General features: G+C 40.6%; 1 protein-coding gene across 3 annotated transcripts in view; it reads right to left on the bottom strand.

Moving 5' to 3' along the window:
* The window catches only part of SH3GL3 (SH3 domain containing GRB2 like 3, endophilin A3), a 73,762-nt gene that overhangs the window by 8,410 nt on the left and 41,394 nt on the right, over positions 1-23,958 (bottom strand). Inside the window, exons 2-7 of one of the 3 annotated variants that reach the window (XM_073304065.1) lie at positions 21,649-21,855; positions 9,217-9,285; positions 7,840-7,912; positions 5,661-5,804; positions 2,709-2,842; positions 1,162-1,320 (exon numbers count right to left, since the gene is read on the bottom strand). In XM_073304065.1, the coding sequence (XP_073160166.1) occupies positions 1,162-1,320; positions 2,709-2,842; positions 5,661-5,804; positions 7,840-7,912; positions 9,217-9,225 (519 nt within the window). In that variant the 5' untranslated portion in view covers positions 9,226-9,285; positions 21,649-21,855. Of the gene's footprint in view, positions 1-1,161; positions 1,321-2,708; positions 2,843-5,660; positions 5,805-7,839; positions 7,913-9,216; positions 9,286-21,648; positions 21,856-23,958 lie in introns of those variants that run through there. The other 2 variants (XM_073304064.1, XM_073304066.1) reach the window with 2 other exon arrangements.

Below are 23,958 nucleotides of genomic sequence, written 5' to 3'. Positions count from 1 at the left end.
TGTGATTTATTGGCTCAGATTTAAAAATTGCAGCTAATTGTTCCAGAATCTGTATATTGACATGGGGAAGGGAGGAGGGAAACACCGTTCTCTCATGCATTCGCAAAAAGATTTTTAAAAATGGTAAAAATACTCTCCGCCCCACAGCACAAACTGGCCAATCCAAGAATAGCACTCTGATAAAGTAGTCTTTATTTCTTCTCTCTCTCTCTCTCTTTTTTTTTTTTAATACATGACATTTAGACAATGAGCCCCAACAAAGTGAAATGCAACATATCACGCTTTCAGGCCTCTACTGGGTCTGATTAGGAGAAGGTGTCTGGGTAGATTTGTTAAGGTTAAATTACTGGTTCGTGTTGAATATTTTATCTGCTTTTTCCTACTCAAAGTGTTTACTGAAAACTCTGCTAGAACCCTAATGAAGCAAAACATTGCCATACTATGTACATAATTTAAATACATGGGGCCAGATCCTCAGCTGGTGTAAACTGATGTGGCTCCACTGAAGTCAAGAGACCAACACCAGCTGAGGATCTGGCACAAATTTTTTTCATTTTACAAGACTTCACATATGCATTTCAATACATACATAGACATGCCTGCCAGTCCCTCCCATTACAGTTCAAACACTAACCTAAACGGCCACAGCTGCTGCATTAATTTAGACATAATTTGATGATGTACCTCCATGCTAAGCAAACTCTGACCCTGAGTAAGGCCCAGATGAACAAATTTTGTGCATGGGACATGCATGGGCTGGTGGGGACAGAATCCTCCCTTCCAAATCAGCAGCAAGATACTCACTAGGAGCTCAGCTACTCAACGACTGCTGTTACTGCCAGCTGTCTGTAGCAGCGCATGTACCCTGCACATTGGCTTTGCCTAGTTCTGAGCACGGGGGCCATGACCCTGCCAGCTTCCTCCCTCCGACAAACTTTCCACATTCACAGCCCCAGAGTGTGCTGCTCCACAGTGCAGGGTTGTGGAGTCCCCTTCCGTGGCTCTGCAGCGCATCCCTTTCTGAGCCACAGAACCATAGCTGCTTCTCTGCCTTTTAGTCCTTGCACATCTAGGAAGGAGAGGAGATGATTTATCCTATCGCACGTACCAACTCTCCCTTCCATGTGCGCCTCAGGACTTGCAGCAGCATGACAGACTTACATCATTTTCTAAAAAGTTGAACATGCTTCTTTCTGCCAGCTCCTTTGACTCTTCAAATTTTTCTACTGCCTGTTTAACTTCTTCATCTGGGATCTTCCCTAAACGCTTCTTTTTATAGTCATAATCCAAACGACGGCCTTCTAGCTTCTTCAGGTGATGCTAAATTAGAGAAAAAGTTTCCCATTAGATCAAATGGAGACAAACCCAAACAAGCATGTTGTGATTGTAAGTAGGTTTTCGTTATGAATACAATTAGACTTATTCATATATGAAATTTAAAATTGTACAGAAATCAAGAAGCACCACCTATGAACATTTTGAGAATTGGCTACCTAAATTTGCTATACAAGACATCCACCTCATGAACTTTGCTAAACATGCAAAAGCTGCAGCTTGTCTAAATTAGAAGCAGGATCCAGACTAAATGTGCTTTTCGTTTACAGTCTGGAGGTAATTCAGTTCTAGTGGTTGTATTATTTGTAGTGACAGCTAAAATTTAAGGGGCTATTTTCTCCTCCCACTACAGGAGCGGAACTCCAACTAACTCCTTCATTCCTGAGTTCTTTGTCAGTTATTAATCTTACATTCCTAGATGAGCAAATTGCACAAAGCTTTCTTACCCCCAAAAATCCTGCACTTGACAAACTCTCAAATTTGAGTGAAAGCAACTGCATGAGGTGCTTAAGGCATGTTAATGGTTTTTTTCTCTTTTAGTCAATTCAGAACAACAATAACTGAGAATAGAGTCATCCAGCACACGAGAAATCTGCAGTCATTGAGAGATTACTGTCTCTCTGCTCTTTAATTTGGGGCACAGGTTTCTAAATCCATTTCTGTCTCAGTAAATATGACTTCAATTTCTGTGTTTCATCAGGGTTTTAACTTTCTTATTACTCAAGTCTATAGGAATCCAGAGGCCCAGATTTAAACTGTGCCTGGCATTCTGGACAGTTGTTCTATTTTTAGCAAAAGCAATGAAAAACGTTCTTCTGAAGGCTAAAAATTCATTCCCCAGTTTCCTATTTTTTTTGCCACAATGGTTCATGTTATTTGTCGTGCTGCTCTTTGGTCTCATATATGCCTCACTGTTGTTGTCTATATTAGTAGTCTTATTTGACTGCTTCTTAGAGCTAACTCCAGCATGAGAGAGCCAGAGGCAGGCAACTCAATAACACAATAAACCAGGCAACTCAAAATCAACCAGAACTAAACTGAAATAATTGGCTAATAACCACCATGCTAATAACAATTAAGGAAATGTTATATTAAAATAAGCAACAGAAAATATTAATATTCATTTTCTTTACTGTCCTTTACTGTATTCAGCTTTATTATATTGTACATAGAATAAAATAGGTGCCCATGAGCTATATATCCTGATACTAGTTTTTAAGTAGATTTCATCACTGATTTCACAGGAGAGTTCTGCTTAAAATTTGATGCCATTACATACTGCATAAAAAGTTCCTGTGGATTTGGTTTCTAATGACCTTGTTTATTCATATATTTTCAATGTCATAGGACCATTTTTAACCTCAGAAACTCACCACAATCTCTTTTAAGTCTTTGTCCTGTAATAACTGTAGAGGATCAATGAAGTTTTGCTTGACGTTAATATCGAGAGAGTCCTTCACCTCTGCCATCTGCTTCATGCTTTCACCAACATCCAGCAGTGCATTGCCTACAGGGAAGAACATGATATTTATACACAGTAGATAGCACTTACTGTAAAAACAGAAGACATTTTTTGTTAGATAACTCTTAAAAATGTTGGCTGCAGGCCCTTTAAGATGTAGAATATAAGACTACACTCTTGCCCTCTTCTCCTAGAGTTTCCAGAACTAGAAAGAATTTTGTCCTAATGTTTTCCATCCTTCTTCACTATCCCTCCAAGAAAACTATTTTTGCCTTGCATTATTGTCTCCATTCTTGGATTATTCAATATGGGATACACAGTTTCTTCTGTAGCTGCTTCTCAAGATGGTAGGACCGCAGAAATATCACAAGGCCAAAAGATACAGTATGTCACTTTAACTTGACTACTGTCACAGTTTTAGGGCAACTGCACTTGGTATTCCCCCTCCATGTCCCTCAAGGGTCCCACTTAGGGTTTCGAGTTCCCACCTGTCACCTCTCTTGGGTGGAGACAGTTTCCCTCTCCCTCCTCTTTGGGGGATTGGAAGCTGCACCGCTCCCTGTTGTACACTGTGATACCCCCAGCAAGCCAGTCTGCCTGAAGGCCAGTGCCCGCACTTTGCTTTCTCTCTGAGGGCTATGAGAAGTATATTGCTAGGTGTTACAAGTTACCACACAGCTCTTTCTAAGCAAGCATATTTATTCTTAAGGTAAAAGCATTATAGAGAAAACATTAAAAACAAGAAAAGTTCCTTTAACACATGCTAAAAACTTACCAGAGGTCACCCAGCACTCTTATGGGCCCCTTTCCAACCCTCCCACAAGGGTTGGAGCCTCCCTGCACAGAGAAGGTGCTGTCTCATTTGTTGGATCAGAAAGAAGGCCCCAAGTCAGTTGCAGCCTTTTTATGCCAAAAGCCTTTTCTGTTTGTTGGTCTCTGGAAAACCCAGTATATGCAAACATCTCCAGCAAGTGGTGCCTCTCTGGATGTGTTTACAACTAAGGTGAGTCACTCAAATCACCTCCCACTGTTTTTAGTTCCTGGAGAAGCTAAGTGCCACCCTCCCCCCAGAATTGCATAGAATCCTTAGCCCACAGGGATATGTAAACTATTCATAATCTTAATACAGTATGTTCCCCCAAAGATACTGCATGAGGTCGCAGTAAGTGTACCTACAAGTCTGAGAACTCTTGTTCTCAGGGCAACAGATGTGCAAACAGAACAACATGAAGACAGTAAGTGATCTTTTACATTTTACAAGTTGGAAACCAAAATGGCTAATTTGTGTTCAAAGTGCCCCAAAATATGAATATCTTTTAGCTCAAAAATGTAATTTTACAGTATCTCAGATTCATTACAATTACTTTTCATTTATCCCAGGTTTTGGCCAAAGCTGTTATTGCTAAAAAAAATTTTGGAACAATGGAACAAAAAAAACTAAGCATGTTAGTAATGTAGCTGATTATTTGTTAAGCATGCAGAACATGCTCAAGTGTGCTCATGCAAAACATTTTGTTTGATATTTCTTTTCCCCTGGCCTTGGTTCCAATTTGCATCCCCATGGCACCTGCAAATGCACAAATATTCACGGCTCGTGACTGGGATTGCACCACTCACTCATTCCTAAGAGAATAAACAAACCCCAAGAATATAACGGCGTCCTCCACAACGTGTCTCACAGCCTGGAAAGCTAAGCCTTATCTTGAGGCCTAGGCCTCCAGTGCCTATCTTGCTGTTGCTCTTTCAGCAAGGCCTTCTTATGCAGTACTACAGATACAAACTTACATAATGTAATACCAGCTTCCCCCTCCACACGGCTTGGGCACCAGCAGGGAAGTGGTCACAGAGCATAGCAGAGACTTGCTACCTGCTCTCAGTTCCAGTACCCAACCCCACCCCAGCCTGGAGCAGCCATTACAAGGAAAGGTTTCAGAGTAGCAGCCGTGCTAGTCTGTATTCGCAAAAAGAAAAGGAGGACTTGTGGCACCTTAGAGACTAACCAATTTATTTGAGCATGAGCTTTCGTGAGCTACATCGGATGAAGTGAGCTGTAGCTCACGAAAGCTTATGCTCAAATAAATTTGTTAGTCTCTAGTCTAGTCTCAAGTCCTCCTGTTCTTATTACAAGGAAAGTCCTTCTGAGCCCCTGTAGCCCTAGATTGGAATATGCTCAGTCACTCTGTACTTCATGTGCAGTCTGTTCACATGGAGAAGCTGTGAGGGGATGAAGCATACTCAGTTGCTCTGTGGGGATGGTACATGTGCCGACTTGTCAGCCCTAGGTGCTGCCAGAGGCTTTACCATGCTCAGCAGTTCTCTACTGAGCATGTGCACACTGCAATTTTTCAAAGTCTGATAACTTGGCCAAACGTCAGTTGGATTTTCCTGGGAATGGTGAGAATCACAACCCTGAAACAAAGGCCACCACCCTACCAAATTCTAGGTCCCTGCTCCAAAGCATGGGGGCCCTACAGCATTTCACAGAAAAGGTTGCTATGATTTTTTAACATGGGCAGAACATATTTTCCCCCAGCTTCGTTCTCAGAAATGACTGAACTGTTTTGTCAGAAATTTACCGAAATCAGCTGGAGGCAGACAGTCTGAAAAATTTCAGCCCAAACAGTTGAAGTTTGACAAAGTTACAAGCAACTGAACACAGAGTCTTATAATGGGAATTATCAGGCAACCTTGAGATAGGCCATAATACTGGCACCACCTATAATATAATGGAACAAAAAAATGCTTCAAGGCGTCATATATTTACTGTATCTATCAATACCTAATCACTATATATATATATAAGTAGTGTTACTCCACGTACAACATATGCTGAGACATGCACAGGAGAGCTATACAAACTCACCAAATGTAGAATCCTCCCCAAGTTCTCTGCCATACCGTAGCATACAATCCCCTAATAGCCCTTCTGTCTGGGGATATCCTGTGGTTTTAACTTGTCCTCTGATCTTCGACATAGTGTTCAGCATTCCCAGCTTGGCTCTATATGCTTAGAAGTATTATAAATCATATGAAAAAAGCATCCATTTATAGCATGATTTTCTGTAATTGGTATGTTACTTTAAATTATTTGACAAATAATTTCAGTGAGTGAAAAGAAAAGGAGTACTTGTGGCACCTTAGAGACTAACCAATTTATTTGAGCATGAGCTCACGAAAGTTCATGCTCAAATAAATTGGTTAGTCTCTAAGGTGCCACAAGTACTCCTTTTCTTTTTGCAAATACAGACTAACACGGCTGTTACTCTGAATTTCAGTGAGTGACTGTTGGTCTGTAGATTAATGAACATTTTGTTGCAGGAATTCGATAATCAAAATGTGAGAGATGTTTTCATATGGGTCATATGAAACTGTTCCATTCACTGATTGGATAAGCTTAGCTCTTATAGGTTTATGGTGTCAATACTTGCACTGAAGAGTTCAATAATCACCTTCAGTCAATATATACTAATATTCACTATTCCCAGGAAGATTCTGACTAGTAAACTCTTTACTAGAATTTTTACAGAAAGCAAACACCAAAAGGGATATGAATGCCACCAAAGTCAACTTCATGGTCTTATTTGATTTAACATTTGCAGACCTACTTTCCCTTGGAGTATCTGCTTGGCTCCACTGGCCAAGACACCGGGAATTAATTTTTTAGAACAGCTCTAATGCTGAATAATGCTGATTTCATCCATGTTCTATGCATGCAGCGTCAAAAGCAGACAATTATTTTTAGAGTTTTTCTCACTCCACTCTTAATTTTCGTCACACAATAGCCTCATAATACAATAATGGACTTGTGCTGGACATTCATGGGAATTATTTAAGCTCAGTACCAATGTGGACACAAGAACAAATGGATATAAACTGGCCACCAGGAAGTTTAGACTTGAAATTAGACGAAGGTTTCTAACCATCAGAGGAGTGAAGTTCTGGAACAGCCTTGCAAGGGGAGCAGTGGGGGCAAAAGACAAATCTGGCTTCAAGACTAAGCTTGATAAGTTTATGGAGGGGATGGTATGATGATATAGCCTAATTTTTGGCAATTAATTGATCTTTGACTATTAGCGGTAAATAAGCCCAATGGCCTGTGATGGGATGTTCGATGGGGTGGGATCTGAGTTACTACAGAGAATTCTTTCCTGGGCGTCTGGCTGGTGAGTCTTGTCCACATGCTCAGGGTTTAGCTGATCGCCATATTTGGGGTCGGGAAGGAATTTTTCTCCAGGGCAGATTGGCAGAGGCCCTGGGGGTTTTTCACCTTCCTCTGCAGCATGGGGCACGGGTCACTTGCTGGAGGATTCTCTGCACCTTGAAGTCTTTAAACCATGATTTGAGAACTTCAGTAGCTCAGACATAGGTTAGGGGTTTATTACAGGAGTGGGTGTGTTAGATTCTGTGGCCTGCGTTGTGCAGGAGGTCAGACTTGACGATCATAATGGTTCCTTCTGACCTTAAAGTCTATGACGCTACGATCTCTGGCTTCATCTGGAGCCTCCCAGACAATCATTAAGCTTTGATAAGGGCAGGCCTAATTCTACACTCCTTACTCAGGGAAATCCATTGAAATCTCCCTCTGGCCATGGGTTTCATAATGCACCCACGCTGGGTAGATATCTCACTGAAGTCATTGCATAAGGAATCTGGGATCAGCCTCTGTTCTAGTGTTCTTGTGAAGACAATGGAGGTCTTTCCATTGAACTGAGTGGACAGTGGATCAGTCTCTTAATGCCCTGTGTCTTGATCACATTAAATCAAACCAATGACCAACATCAATGTCCCTCCTTTCTTTGTTCTCAAACTGAAATTTGAAAAATCCTGTAAATGAACTTCTCAATGTCTGTTATGGAGACTTCGGAGTGCTCAGAAAAGGAGATGAAGTCATTCAAAAAGGGAGAGAGAGACATCCTTATGTTTCACTGATATGTTTCATATTCCCTAAAAATATTAGCAACCCACAGGGGTTCAGTATATCCCTTGTTCAAGTCCAACTCATAGGCTAAGTATGATAGAGGAACTGTAGGAGTTCAGTTTACCTGGATTTGGCTGAAGATACTCTGTGGATTTTGACAGAAGCTCTGCTACAGCTTTGCTGGTGACATCAATTTTCTGGAAGAGAAATGTAACAGGACATTAAATACCACAATCCCTTATTGAGTATCCTCCCACTAGATACAATGTATTATTCTGGCAAACTAAGACATTTTAATTAAAATTAGTCCAAAACATCATCATTTTAATTTTTGTGGTGCCAAAGCTTTCATTATTGATGGTGAAAAGAAATGAAGTTGAGTGTTGTGTTGAGTAAGCCCAGTTGCCAGCATCGAAGTGTAGAAAGATAATTAACCCTTCAAGGCTCAGAGTTATTCTTCATGAATAACACTTCCCACATTTTGGAATCACAATTTCCTCCCCAGCCCTCATCACTACTATATCAACCATCTACCTGGGAAGCAGATTCAGCAATTCCTACCTCCCAGTCCTATGTCCTGTTTACTTCAGTGCATGAGCCCATATTGCATCTCCAGTCACTACTATCTAAAATATACGAATATCTCTTCTCTTTTCCAGTCTACGGCTCACATAGTGTTTTCTTCTTATCAAACAGATGATTATTTTGGAACCAAAGAAAACTGAAGCTTAAACATGTTTATAGATACAAAATAAATGTGTTGAAAAAAGAAACTATTTATGCAGGACATTTTTCTTAATCCACCAATAACAAAATATCAGAGAGAGTTATGGGGGAGGAGGGGTGAGGGCTGTTTTCCCCCAAAAAATTTCAAGCTTCAGGCAGGTGCAGAATTTGCTCCCCCCCCCCCCCCCCACCGCTCCATTGGCCTGACTGGAGCTGCTCCCCAAATATAGAAGTTAAACTATGCCCATTGAGAGGAGTCTGTAATTTATGTAACAAATACATCTGACAAAGAGCCAGAGCGAAGGACGGAGAGCCAGAGAGCAGGAACAAAAAAAGCTGAGAGTGACATTGTTCCAACTGCCATGCTGCAGTGCTTACACAGTGGACAATTCTTACACGTTTTTAAATTCTTGCAATTTTTTACACTTCTACCAAGATTATATCTGCAACACAAATACTTTACTGTTCATGCTAACAAATTAAATTCTTAGAGCCCAATGTTGTTCCTGATAAAGTCACAGACAAAACTTTCAGGGTCAAATTCTTCTCTCAGTTACAAGCGTGTGATTTCATTGAGTTCAATATTCTTGTGTTACTGTAAGAAGAATTTACCCCTTATGGACTTCAAGGAGGACAGGATTGGATCATATAATATCTATGAATTTTTTTACATACTTATTTTTTGGATTACATATTTTGTTTATGCTAACGAATGAATGAAAAAAATTATTTCATCAATGGTGTAACCTTGAAAAGCTTATGTTGGCTTCCTTACCCTTTCCATCTCTTGAAATTCTTCATCTAGTTTTGTTCCTTCTGCTCCACTAATTTTTTCACTGAACAACTGCAAAAAACAAAATGAGGTATTGTTACTTTATGAAAGAATACATATACCTGAGAGACAGAAGAAAGTTATTAGAGATTGGAAAACATTAGTCAAGTGTGTATAGTAAGTACAGGAGAAAAGAAACATTCCTTTCTCTTCAAGGGAAATACAATCTATAGGGAAGGGCAAATGCCCATCAGGGATTTTTAGGAAATCACCAAAGTGATCTAGAAGAACAAGAAAGGATTTCTCATTCTTGAATCAGTTGTACTCTAAGAAGCTACACTGTAGGTTTCAGATATAGAAGTCTACCGGCCAGATCACATTTAAATTGGTGCAAATCCAGAGTAATTCTTTCAAGTCAATGGTGTTACTACAATTTAGAATGAGATTAGATTCTGGCCCTGGATTCCTGTAAGTGCATTCATAAAACTCCCTTTAACACTAATGGGAGCTATGCATGCACTCTCCAATCAGATAGCAGATTTATCAACAATGGTGCAGTGTAACATATCTGTACAATCCACTACCTTTTATGCTATTTAAAGGGACGGGGGGAGCACACTGCCTTCAAAACTATGCATCTCATAAAAGCAACTTTAATTGCAGGATTCCAGAACCATTCTAAGATATCGGAAATGTCACCTCATCTTTTGTATGCAGGATACATCAACCCATCAGAATTATTTTTGGTCTTCACAAAAAAAAATTGTCAAAAGACTTGTGCTCCTAATTCACTTAGGTGCTTTAAAAAAATCCCATCTGACATCACACACAAGTCATTGCTTCTTGTAATTTAAGATCTCAGCACTATGTTACTAATAGGATGGAAAATCACAAAGGGCAAGATCCTTTGCTGGTGTAAACTGGCATAGCTGAGTGTCACTGTACTTTGGACAGTGTTTTAATACATCTTCCAAAAAACAGTAAGTTTTTTCACATGAAATTTGCTCAAAGGTTTTTACCAGTTTAAAGTGAGCTCTTTGCAATCATTTGAAAACAGCAACAATAAAATGTTAAAAACAGAGCACAATAAGAAGTCTATAAAATCATGACTGGTGTGGAGGAAATAAATAAGAAAATGTTATTTACTCCTTCTCATAACACAAGAACTAGGGGTCATCAAATGAAATTAATAGGCAGCAGGTTTAAAAACAAACAAAAGGAAGTATTTCTTCACACAATGCACAATCAATCTGTGGAACTCTTTGCCAGAGGACGTTGTGAGGGCCAAACTATAACAGGGTTCAAAAAAGATCTAAATAAGTTCATGGAGGATAGGTCCATCAATGGCTATTAGCCAGGACGGGCAGGAATGGTAGCTCTAGTCTCTGTTTGCCAGAAGCTGGAAATAGGGGATGGATCACTTGATGATTACCTGTTCTGTTCATTCCCTCTGGGGCACAAGCCATTGGCCACTTTGGAAGACAGGTTACTGGGCTAGATGGACCTTTGGTCTGACCCAGTATGGCCGTTCTTATGTGTTATATCTTCAGTGCTATCAGATATACACAGTGTAGTAACTCCAAGTGATGTATCTTACACACGCATAAAATAATCTAGTTACATATTACCTTTTCAGGTTCAATTTTGCTTTCATTTCTGAAGCACAGCAAAACACTTTTCAGTGTTCTTTTGTACTGGTGCAGTTTGATCCCACTGATACAAAGATGGAAAATTTACAGTGACAACGAGTCACCGAATATGAGGAAATCAGTAGGCCTGCTGGACTGCCAGGGAGTAAAGAGAGCGATTAAGGAAGAACAAGATGCTGCAGAAGAGTTAAGTGATTTCTTTGCATCAATCTTCATCCAAGAGGGAGCTGGAGAGATATTTATCCAACATCTACTATTTGCAGATAATAAATGAGCAATTTTGCATTCAAAATTAGTTGTCCAAATTATATAAATTGAATCCACATATAAATACTAGATTTGCAGGCAGTGTCACATTACATACTTAAACATCTAAATGACCTACATCATGCTCACAACTCATTCCAGGCACAAAAGAATTGGCCAGATTAAAAAAAAAAATCCAGCTGTACAGCTTCAAAGTGCTGTACAAACATCAACCAGTCAGGCAATTCCTGGCTCTGCTGCATACTTCCTGTATAACCTTGGAAAAGTTGTCCAGCTGCTTTCAGCCTTAGTTTCCTTAGCTGTAAAATGGGGTTAGATACCTCATTACCTCACAGAGATGCTGCAAGATTTATTCCTTTCATGTGAATTAAAGATCTAGATAAGTTCATGGCCTGTGAATTCCTTCAACCCCCTCAGATGGAAGGTGCTATACATGTGTTATTGTTATTATTAAATTTTACAATTACAATTAATTTCACATTGGTGCAGGATCAGTTTTACTACCTACTCTCACATTAAGAAACGTAAATTCTTCTGCTGTTTCTGCTCTGATCATACTGAAGTTAACAGTTGTAACAGCGGCACTGCTAATTTGACAATGAAAAGTCACAGGATACCCAACGAATTATTGAGAATGGATGCACCATGGAAATGACTGCTGAGTTTTAGTTATATGACTATCTGACAAGCATCATTTACATGTATGCAACATAATGGTTTGGATTTAAACAGGAACATGGTTGACCATGGACCTGTGTAATTATAAGGCTATATATATCGGTTTTGATAAGTCGGCCAGTCAAGTAAAGAACCCACTACCACAATTTATATGGGCCTGTGCACTGCAACCATTTAGAATTATTTGTATGGGGCAAATCCTGACCCCTCCCTCAGATGCAGTGAAATCAGCGCAATTCCACTGCACAGTGCAGGGGCCAGCATTTGGGCATCTAACTAACTGTATGAGACCATTGCAGGGCCTCCCTGCACATCCATCCTCAGGGGCAGAGCGAGAGCTATGGATTCACTGGCTATTCTGCTGGTGGAGCTAATGCAGTTTCACACCTAAATAGGGCTGTAATCTGGCTGTCATATATTACACTGATGACTAGAGAGGAGCTCCACAGTGTGGGAATGGGGGAAAATTCCTTCATCTCAAACCTCTGTGGAACCCCCTGCACCAAATCTAGCCACTCACGCTTGGTCAGGGAGTAGAGTGAATAGAGCCTTTATTCACTTCCCACAATAATTCTCCTGTCCTAGATGAGGGGAGCAGAAAAGGGTTCACGGCTCAGAACTTGTTTTTTTCTTTTATACAGTAGGCTGAAAATAATGAGTGAAAAACTGTAATATTATAGGATACAAATTCCACAAGCTAGCAAGAGCCTCCTTGGGTAATACACTGTACATGCTTGTACACTAGGGCCTGAGTGACATCAGTGGCTGCATTAGAGCACAGAGTTGAGCCCAATTACATTACTGCAATAAAACCCTTTTTACCATCTCTATTACTGTTCTGATTAGTTCTTATTCATAATTACATACTACTGCAAGCTACCAAGCCACAGTTTATAATAGAGCCAGTATTCTGTCTAGCATACAAGGGGATAGTTTCTGCATGAAGAAATACAGAAATACTGTACTTCCATATGCATAAACACCTCTTGGCTCCAATCACTTTCCAGATCATGCTGTTCTTTTTCATATTGAAACATTAAATATAATGTAGCAGACACACAAGCTAAAAGCCTTTCTCTGGAATGTGCCTGACTGACAGATTTGGAGAAAATATTCAACTGGGATTTGAAAAGAAACAAAACATTGTGATGCTTTAGCTAACTCCATATGCGCAATTAATGTTGAAAATATAAAAGACATTTCTGTAGTACAGCTTCATGCAGCACTGTGAACATCCATCTTCTAAAGAATTAACACCTCCAACATCCTCTGGCTTTTGCTGTGTGGAAAAATTCTCTTCCATGAACTAAAAGATACACAGGGCTCAATTCTGCTCTCGTACCAGTTTTACGTAAGTGCAATTTTACCAGTTTCATTAGAATTCTGATATACATGGTCTAAACGAAATTAGAATCAGGCCCAGAGTATAATGATCCTCGATAGTTTGAAATAAAACCTACAGCTAACTAGCTATTTGCAGTCAACAGGACCTATCTTCCATCTAGCTTTTTAAATATACTTGTTTCCTTTCAACATTTTACGAGAGCGATCTAAGGAATTATAATCTATGTTGCACAAGCAAGTGCAGTTACATTTCCACCATCATATATATTGTAATACGAATTTTAGAAAACCTTGTCTTGCAAAAATGATTTATAATGTCAGATATACCAAGTAATCACCATTTCAAAACATGCTCCTTCTTCAAACTCTGCTAATGGGGGTTAATGAGCATTAGAAATTTCCAAAACAAAAAAAATCTTATTTACATCTTCCGGTAATGCTGCTTTGTCCCTTCAGTGCTAACTACTGAGCTCTGATGTACCACTGTTAGCTCTTCCTTCTTCCTAGCTCTTGTATTGCACATAGGTTAGTTGATATACTGGAAAAATAGGGTAACATTTACTGGAGACGCTCTAGGTTTATAATGGTGTAACCGAGCAGACTATCCCCTGTCAACCAATTGAATCTTCAATACAATTTGCCTTAAAGAGCTGTAACTTAGAATGTACTTAGGAGCCAAAGGGGCAGATCCTCAATGGAGCTGTGATAATTTACACAGGTTAAGGGTCTGCCTGCCCAAGAATATCTAGTCTGGAGGAAAGTCGGCCCATGCATTATTGAGATCATTGTCAGAAGCATCCACTAATTTTCGATGCCCAACTTAAGACAACTAAAGCCTGATTTCCAGCGCTCCATGGAATTTTTGGGTGCTCAGCACTTCTACAAAAATCAGGCTGTAGGTGTCTCAAACTGAGTTTCCAAAATTAATATATTTGAAAATATTAACCTAAATAAAAGGCTCCTATTTATGTAAGCCAGTTGCATGGTACTTTGCTGCAGAAGTTCCAGCTGAGGGCATGGAAACAAACAAAGAAACAAAGCCAAACTTCAGAGCTCCATTAACTAGGGCTATGCACTCTTCGTGCGTCTAAAATTCCCAACGAATACAGGGTTAGGCCCCCAGTTTACACTAGCTGATGTAAAGGAATAAACAGAACCAGGAAGTTTTATAGCAATCTCTATGGCAGGGGTGGTGGAACAATTTTTATAGTGGGGGTGCTGAAAGTAGAAACTATGTATTTGGTTATTACTACTTCAAAGCCAGGGTGTGCTCCTGCGTGCGCACACACACACACACACACACACACACACATCACCCCTGCTTCATGGAGGAAAACAAAAACAGGGGAATAATTATCTGCAAATGAAAATGGGCAAAATATACAGAAAGATTTAAACAGTGGAGCTCAAAACAGTCAAACCACAAATGTACCAGCATTTGAGGGTGTTCTTTTAATTAACCTAAATCACCAACTCTGAAGAACATATATCAGTGGTTCCCAAACTTGTTCCGCCGCTTGTGCAGGAAAAGCCCCTGACGGGACGGGCCGATTTGTTTACCTGCCGCATCCGCAGGTTCGGCCGATTGCGGCTCCCAGTGGCCGCAGTTCGCTGCTCCAGGCCAATAGGAGCTGCTGGAAGCGGCGCAGGCTGAGGGACGTACTGGCCGCCGCTTCCAGCAGCTCCCACTGGCCTGGAGCAGCGAACCGTGGCCACTGGGAGCCACAATCAGCCAAACCTGCGGATGCAGCAGGTAAACAAACCGGCCCGGCCCGCCAGGGACTTTCCCTGCACAAGTGGCAGAACAAGTTTGGGAACCACTGCTTTAATGGATCAAGATCAGCATGCTCAGCTCCTTGCAAGACAAAGCCCCCAATGGGCATCACCTGTATATTAAATACTTTGGGTCATCTTCTCCCACTAAACAGTTGGCCAACTGTAGTACTAACTCTCATTTATGGGAGTAGCCCACATTATTTCTCCACAAGGAAGTAAAACCTTTTGTTTAAAAAAAAAAAATTGAACAAGTAATTGAACTGGGTCCATTCATATGTACAGATCTATTTTCTGTTCCCCTGTTCCTATGTTGTGTTTTATGCTTCTTACCATTGAAAAAATTAACAAACACACCAAACCAAATTTGTGCTTATTTCTAAATTTGCTAGTTTCTCCACACATCTTTAAAACATGTGCCTCAGAGCAGTGGAAACTTGTTTTTGAAATGCAGGTGCCTTAAGCCTCTTCACATGGAAAACTATTTTTTAAAATATCCTGTGCTGCCATCATGTTTCTCCAAATATTTGCTTTCTGTGTCAAGCTTTGTGTTATATATGTTTTTTTTTTCAGAAATCTCTGATTTATGGCTGTTTGTACCTTTGTGGAGGCAGAATAGTGAGGTGCAGAAAACAAATATGGCTCTCTTTTTTCATGAGGGGTGTAATATTTCTGATACAAACAATGCCTTACACGTGAATATTTAAGGGACTAGCGCTGTCGTTTTATATCAACATTTTTTCAGGTTTTTTTTAAACTAAAGTGTATAAAGAATGATGTCGACTTTGTGGACAATATGTTCAGAGGTAAATTTTCATTGGGATGCTTGAGGTTACAGGCAAACAATTATTAAATATAATGGGATGGTTATATAATGCATGGTTCTTCTTGTAATTTACTAAGACTCAATTCTACACACCACAAATAGAGAGTCAGTAAGACTAAGCTCTAAAAATATACCCTACACATCCAAGGGCCCTTAGATTCCCACAAGGGACCTGATCCTATTACCACTGAAATGAAAATTTTAGGCATATATACATGCACAGGGACCCTACAAAGACTGAGGCAGCTGCCATAGCAATACTGTATTTCTGTTTGAGAAGGTAGAAAGATCTGTTTGTGGCCTGAAGTATTCATTGCTGCTTTTCGGTGGATCCACCTGCAAACCCTGATCCACAGCCCAGTGAAGTTAAGATCCTATTTAAAGAATACTGAGAGCCTCACATCCCAAGATACCAAACATGTCTTCTCTGCCCAGGTAGCTCTGAATCTGAGGGACACAAACACACACACACACCAAACACAAACAGGAAACAGAGCAGGGAGTCTTGGATTTATTTCCTATCTGTGCCCCAGTCTGTCTACCTACTCTTTATAAATACTTCATTTCTTAATTCAGTATTTCTAATGTGAACAGTCTACAGTAATACAAATGAGACCACAAAAGGTCAAAGGTAAATTTAGGCCCAGAAGACGGGTGTACAGTAATGAGCCTTATGATGAGGAACAGTGGAAAAATCCATTTGCAATGTGACTGGTCTCCACTTGCCTTGGGAGCAGGGATCTAAGGCTGTCCCCATGAGCATGTTTCCTGCATAGTGATATTGTGTGAGCTACTACTACACCACTGTTAGCCTAAAACATTTTTACTGGTAATGGGTTGCATATGGATCTACATAAATCATTATTATTAAACCTACATTATAGCAAGGAGCAAATCTTTCACAGCTAAGCATGATCCAAAACCTAAGGCAGTCCAGCCAAGCAATCTGCTGAGACCAACTAGAGTCAATTCTACAGCTGCCAGCATCAACAAGGATGGACTCAGTCCACCAAAAACCCCATATGCTAGTACAGGAGGGGGAAAAAAATTCAGACCTAGGAATGCTAGTCTGTAGCTACCAAGTTCAATCAATGAACAGCTTACAGCTGTTGAGCTGCAGGAGCACAGTCCTGGCAGAGAGTCAGAACTGGCAGTTAGGTTTTATTTAGAAAGGAAGCCCAAATTGTGAGACCAGTCCATGCAGGTCTGAAAGTCTCTACATGTGCCTTTAAATACATGGAGCTCACGGCCAAATTATTTTTTGCAAACCAGACGTGTCTATGTAAACTCTCACAATATAATCACGGGCCATTACCATGACATTTGTTATTCAGCAAAACTCCCTAATGAAGTCAATGGGGAATACTGCTTCCAAACCAATGGCATGATAAGACCTCTATTAAAGTCCCAATCCTACTCACACAAGGAGCCCACTGATTTCAATTCCCTAAGTACAGTCCTATTTTGCTATTACATTTTCAGTAGATCTTCCCACTCACTTCAGTGTGACTCCTTGTAACGACTACTTCTGGGGGAATTCTGCACCAAAAAATTAAAAATTCTGTGCACAATATTTTAAAAGTCTGCATATTTTATTTGTCACAACAACACAATATAATCATGCCAGTTTCGATTATTTTGGCAATTTATTTCAAAATACCTGTCAGCAAGTATATCTGTGACAATACAGACAAGAAAAAAGATTCAGGAAATGTTTTTTGAAGAATACATCAGCCACCCCCTCCCCACATCTCCATGTGGCCCTGCATCCCCACTACCATTCAGCCCTCTCCCCAGTCTGTCCCGCGACTAGACCTTCTGAACCCTAATCTGTGACCCCCCCAGTAGTCCCCTGTGCCCATGCTGTCTATCCCTCCCATATCCCATGCCTCCCCATTGGCTCCAAGGTCAGGGTGCTGTGAAGAATGCAGCCTCTTTTCCTCCCTATCCACAGAGGGCTGCTCCCGCCCAGGAGCGGCTGCCCTCTGTTCTGGTGCCACAGCAGCCTCTGGTGGGTGAAAGGCATAACTGCAGCGCCTCTCCAGCAGAACAGATTTTCTGTGGAGAAAAAGAATTCTGATGGGGGCATGAATTTTGTGCATGTGCAGAGGTGCAGGATTCCTCCAGAAGTAAGCTACAGTAAGCTTTGGTGACTATGGGTTGCAGATTCAAGTGCTAAAATAATAGCTTTGACATTTATTTTATCTAGTGGCCTAGGCTTTAGAAGCTACATCAAACAAAAAAGGGGGGAAGGGGGGAGGGAATTCAAGAAGTGAGAGACATTGGTTAGGAATAGAAATGCATTAGGTTAGTTACATTAGGTTAGCGATAGAAGTTCCTTTCATTCTTTCAATAGGATTTTTAAAAAATAATTAAAAGAAGGATACATTTTGCACAGTTAAAACCAAAGATTTCTGCATATGAGTATTATTTGTCAAGAAAGTATTAGGAGATATAACTGCAGACTGTTTTGACAAAGATAAGGATTTTTTTACGGTGACATCAGCTGGTATGTGATACATGAGATGTGGGTGTTTGACCACTTTTGAATGTCCCTAGCAGCCTTGCAACTATTTCTACTGATGTAACCATCATGTGCCTGAAACATTATTGATTTCTGCTTTTTAAAATAAGAACAGGACAAAAGTGCACAGAAGGCCTGGAAAATCTTTGGAGACTCTGTGTAGGTGCTTTTGAAGTTCCAAAGGTTTGAACTAACTGGGAAACAATGCACTTGACTTCTGGTTGCTCTAAAGAAGATCAATAATTACACAGGCAACTTGAAATGTCCAACATTAACAGTTTAATCAGCTGTAAAAACACCACATTGTGCCAGTCATGGCCCTATCATTTATGAAGGTCAATGATGACTTTTACTGGAGTATTATTTATGACTCAATGTGTTATGCCCCATAGCTGTGAAATAAATTAATGCTGAGTTCTGTTTCCTCTGGCAACAATGCTTTAAGCTTTGCCCCGTATTATACCTATATTATTTCTAGTATATTCCACATATGTAACTTTTTAAAGAAGCTGCTTTTTTGGTCATAGGAACATTATCAAGATAAGTTATACTGTGGCTGTGATTCCCTTTCATCCCTGGTCCAGTGGATGCAGGATCAAGCCTCAAATGAATCCAGATGCAGTCTTTTAAATGAATCATCTTCAACAATCTACCTTATTATGATGTAGACTTTACTAATCTGCCTGAACTACATACATTTTACAGTATATATGTATGTACTGTATATACATTGCATTACATTGCATTACAAAGTATATACATTGCATTACAAAGCTCTCTTTGATCTAGACTATAGAATCCTTTCTTATGTTGGCAATCACTTACTCACAAGAACAGTCAAACTGAAGGCAATGTAAGTAAAGGTTGCGCAGTTTAGACCTTTGGGAATTATGCTAACTCCTCCTCTTCTAAAATATTCCCTTTCAGACGCCATTCTCTTGAATTCTTAACATATTTCAGAATATTTTATCTTCACCATGCATGAAGGTACAGTTGGTTTGGCAATTCAGATGGAATTCTCAGCGCCCGGGGTATATCATAAAAGAAATACCATGCCCTGATCAGTAAATTCTACTTCTCATATTCCCTGCTCAGCTTCTGACTTCCATTCTGAGCTCTGCATTCTGAATGGAAAGTCTTAATAGAAGAGAAGGTATGCTGAATATGAATAACAATGCTTCTACAAACATTAACTGAAGTTTCCCAGTAATGTATGTATTGAAGCCACTTGTTTACAGAAGGGGAAACCTAGGCAGAAAAAGCTCGTCTGCCAGTAAAGAGCAGATCTGGGATTAGAACCCAAGAATCCTGACTCCTAATTCCCTGGGAGTTCCATGCTTCCTCTCATATGCTATTCTGTTTATGTGCTTTTATGTAGTGTAAATAAGGTCTAAGTTATATTTATTAGGGAAAAAGTAATGACAGCGCAATAACTGACAGTCACAAAATTAATTACAAGAATTCCAGATTTTATCAGGAAACAAGATTCAAACGCACACAGTGCATGCATGGTACAGTCTGTTGAAAAACTGAAGTTGAGAATGATGTTAATTAAACTAATCTGGCCAGATGTTTCCTCGGTCATCTGGATTTTCAGATTTGGAATGATAACACTTTTATTAAGATCTGAAATCTGCAAAATGATGATGGTTTACAGTGCTGACCTATGTAATCACAGATTCTAAATAATTCCCGAATTCCAAATAGTTCTATTTTCTAAATAATGGCAGATATGTACACATTTTGAGAAGCTTTCTTTAGTCTGGTTCTCATGGCTGCAGTTCTTAGAAATGCATGCCTTATCTGTGACTAATTAGAAAGAAACTGTCAAACATGACATCTACAAGTGAAACTTACAAAATGGAGCAGAAACTCATTTTTTGTCCTAGACGCACAATTCCAACGATAGGGTAAACTAGACATGCAACTCCCATCAAAAATACTGGGAGCTGTACTGAAAAAATTTACCCTGTGCATAAATAGCACTGAGGTGAAACCAGACATTGCAAGTACACAATATTCAAAGAAGTCATGACTATGGCATAAAAATGAGAACTGCAAATATAACCTAGTGAGAAGGAGGAAAAGAGAAAGTAAGCAGCTATAATAGGACACTTTGCACTGAAAAGTATGCAACTACTTAGGAGCCAGAGAATTTTTGTTAGCCTTTTTTAATATATTTATATTTATTTCCCACTTCTGTATCTTTGAGAGTTGAAACAACAAACTCTGTAATTCCTCAGAGCCTTATTGCTAGGTGCAGGAGTGAAAGGGAGAAATATCAGAACATCTGTGCTCCTTGTTTAGCTCCTTGTCTAGCTTTGCAGATATATCCACCTAAATCACATTGGATTTTATAGTATCTTTTAAACGGCCAAAAATTAACAATCATTTTAAAAGTGACTAATTGAAACATCAACCCCTGTCATGTGATAGCCACTGTTAAACAATTAATGAAACCATAAAATGAACATGAGCTTTCTGCACCCAGTGCAAAAGCAAGATGTTCTTGAATGGAATCCAAAGAATAACTATAGATGTGTTCCCATCTTTAGTGCAGACACCAACACAGAAAATTGTTGTTTTTTTTTAAATCTGAGGGGGAAGAAAAATGGCAAAACATCAACTGTAATTATGAAAAGGTCACTTTTAAACCAATACAAGATTGAGATCCCGAAATAATTCAGAGAATAACCTTTGAACTTAATGTTCATCTGCAGTTGTGGAATCAAACTAATGACAAGTAATGGGAAGAAGAGCTGTAAGGACATCACAGTGGAATACACACTGTGCATGAGCTGCATGCTAAGACCACTCAGTTTATAATGTTGTGCTTTCACTGGTGTAGATCACTTCACTAGCCCTGAACAAAATAAACTATCCTGGTGAAAGCACAGTTTTGCCAATATAACTACAACTATACTCCATCAGGAGATCTTTAATGACCCTGTCACCGTGCCTCAGTGGGCCACAACTGAGAATGCCAAACTCAGGACGAACTGCTGAGAAATAGGGCAGATACACCCCGAGACTTGTGGCTAATCCCCCATAGGATATGCCAAACCAGCAACAAAAGTAAAAACCTCTGTTTCACCACACTGGCTATCAAGAAGTCATAAAAGCAGTTTCCTCCAGTATTCCAGTCCTCGTATTACCACCAAAAACACTGGATTTAAAGGTGAGTGGTTCTTTACAACCAGTCTCATCAAATAAAAGATTCTTCTGATCCCAATGGACCAGCCATACACCCAGGTCAATACAGAACTTAGATCTTACCCAAAAATCATGCTGATGCCAGCGCTTTAGTATCTAAAATCTAAAGATTTAATCAAGAAAGAAAGAGTTGAAATTGGTTAAAGAAATCAAATACATACAGTAATTGCAAAGTTCTTGGTTCAGGCTTGTAGCAGTGATGGAATAAACTGCTGGCTTAAGTCAAGTCTCTGTCTGCTTCCAAATCATTGGAAGGTCCTCAGTCCATTGGTTAGAATTCTCCCATCAGCATTGTCCATAGTCCAGAGGCTTATATCTTCTGCCATGTGGAGGGAACCCCATTGTTTTAAACAAACACCTCAGCACAGCTAGTGGAAAATAACAGGTAAAAGATGGGAGTTTGTAGTCACATGGGCAAGTCACATGTCCATGCCCAATTACGCTCAGTCATTGCAGGAAGCCATTACCTATATTCCAGACAGCACATTTACAGGACAGTCCACTCAGTGTAGATGGGGATTTCCCATGGTCCACTGTGAGTTAAGTGTCCTTTTGATGCGCCGCTCAACTTGAATAGTCCCTCCAAAATGTGAGGGCTAACTGCCTTGTTAGTTACCCCAGAACCAAACATTTGAAATCCAGATATAGAGCCAATACTCATAACTTCAAATACAAAAATGATACATGAATAAAGATAGCATAATCCTAATCGGAAGAGCTGTAGCTCACGAAAGCTCATGCTCAAATAAATTGGTTAACCTTTTTATTGACATCTTACATGCCACATTTTGTACAAGATTTGTTGCAAATATATAACAGTGGTTGCAACTATGATCTATATCGGGGGAGGGCAAACTACGGCCCATGGGCCGGATCTGGCCCATCAGGGCTTTCAATCCGGCCCACGGGATTCCCAGCCCTGTGGCGCAGCGGGTCTAAGGCAGGCTCCCTGCCTGCCCTGGCCCCACGCCTCTCCCGGAAGTGGCCGGCACCACGTCCCTGCAGCCCCTGGGGTGGGGGGAGCAGAGGGCTCCATGCGCTGCCCTCGCCTGCAGGAACTGCCCCCCACAGCTCCCATTGGCCGGGAACGGGGAACTGCGGCCAGTGGGAGTTTTGGGGGTTGTACCCACAGGCGAGGGCAGTGTGTGGCGGAGCTGCATGCCCCAACCTACCCCCAGGAGCCACTCTCAGACATGCTGGCCACTTCCAGGAATGGTGCAGGGCCAGAGCAGGCAGGGAGCCTGCCTTAGCCCCACTGCCACCCTGGAGCCGCTCGAGGTAAGCGGTGCTGGGTCAGAGCCCGCACCCCAAACCCCTCCTACACCCCGCACCCCAACCCCCTGCCCGGAGTCTCCTAACCCCCTGCCTTCAGCTCCCTGCTGCACCCGTCCTGCATCCCAACACCCTGGCCTGAGCCCCCTCCCACACTCCACACCCGCTCCTGCACTCCAACCCCCTGCCCTAAGCCCCCTCCTGCACCCCGCACCCTTGCCCTGAGCCCCTTCCTGCACACCACACTCCCTCCCACACCCTGACCCCCTGCTCCAGCCCTATATTCATGGCCCTGCATATAATTTCCCCACCCAGATGTGACCCTCGGGCCAAAATGTTTGCCCACCCCTGGTCTATGTGGTCATATTTTAATCAGATAATGTCACAGACCTAAAAATCAAAATGGATGCTATGCCTAGCAAGGGACATAAAAGGGAATAAGGCATTATAAATACATTAGGAGCAAAAAGATGATGAAGGAAAGTGCAGGTTCTCTACTTAGCGACGTAGGAGAGCTAATAACTGATAACATCAAGAAACCTGAAGGGTTTAGAGCCTATTTTGCTCCAGTCTTCACTAAAAATGTTAATGGTGATACTCAACACTATTAATATTAACAAGAAGGGGGAAGGAATGCATGCCAAAACTGGGAAAGAACAAGTTATCTGATATTTTAATCAGATAATGTCACAGACCTAAAAATCAAAATGGATGCTATGCCTAGCAAGGGACATAAAAGGGAATAAGGCATTATAAATACATTAGGAGCAAAAAGATGATGAAGGAAAGTGCAGGTTCTCTACTTAGCGACGTAGGAGAGCTAATAACTGATAACATCAAGAAACCTGAAGGGTTTAGAGCCTATTTTGCTCCAGTCTTCACTAAAAATGTTAATGGTGATACTCAACACTATTAATATTAACAAGAAGGGGGAAGGAATGCATGCCAAAACTGGGAAAGAACAAGTTAAAGAATATTTAGATAAGTTAGATGTATTCAAGTTGGCAGGGCCTGATGAAATCCATCTTAAGGTTCTTAAGATACTAGCTCAACCAATCTTGGATCTATTAGCAATTATCTTTGAGAACTCATGGAGGATGAGGTCCCAGAGGACTGCAGAAGGGCAAACATAGGAACTATCTTTAAAAAGGGGAATTATAGACCAGTCATCCTAACTTCGATACCTGGAAAGAAACGGC

Source organism: Lepidochelys kempii, chromosome 10 (genome assembly GCF_965140265.1).
Source record: "Lepidochelys kempii isolate rLepKem1 chromosome 10, rLepKem1.hap2, whole genome shotgun sequence".
Taxonomy (NCBI): Eukaryota; Metazoa; Chordata; order Testudines; family Cheloniidae; genus Lepidochelys; species Lepidochelys kempii.
This window is presented reverse-complemented; position numbering and strand designations above follow the sequence as displayed.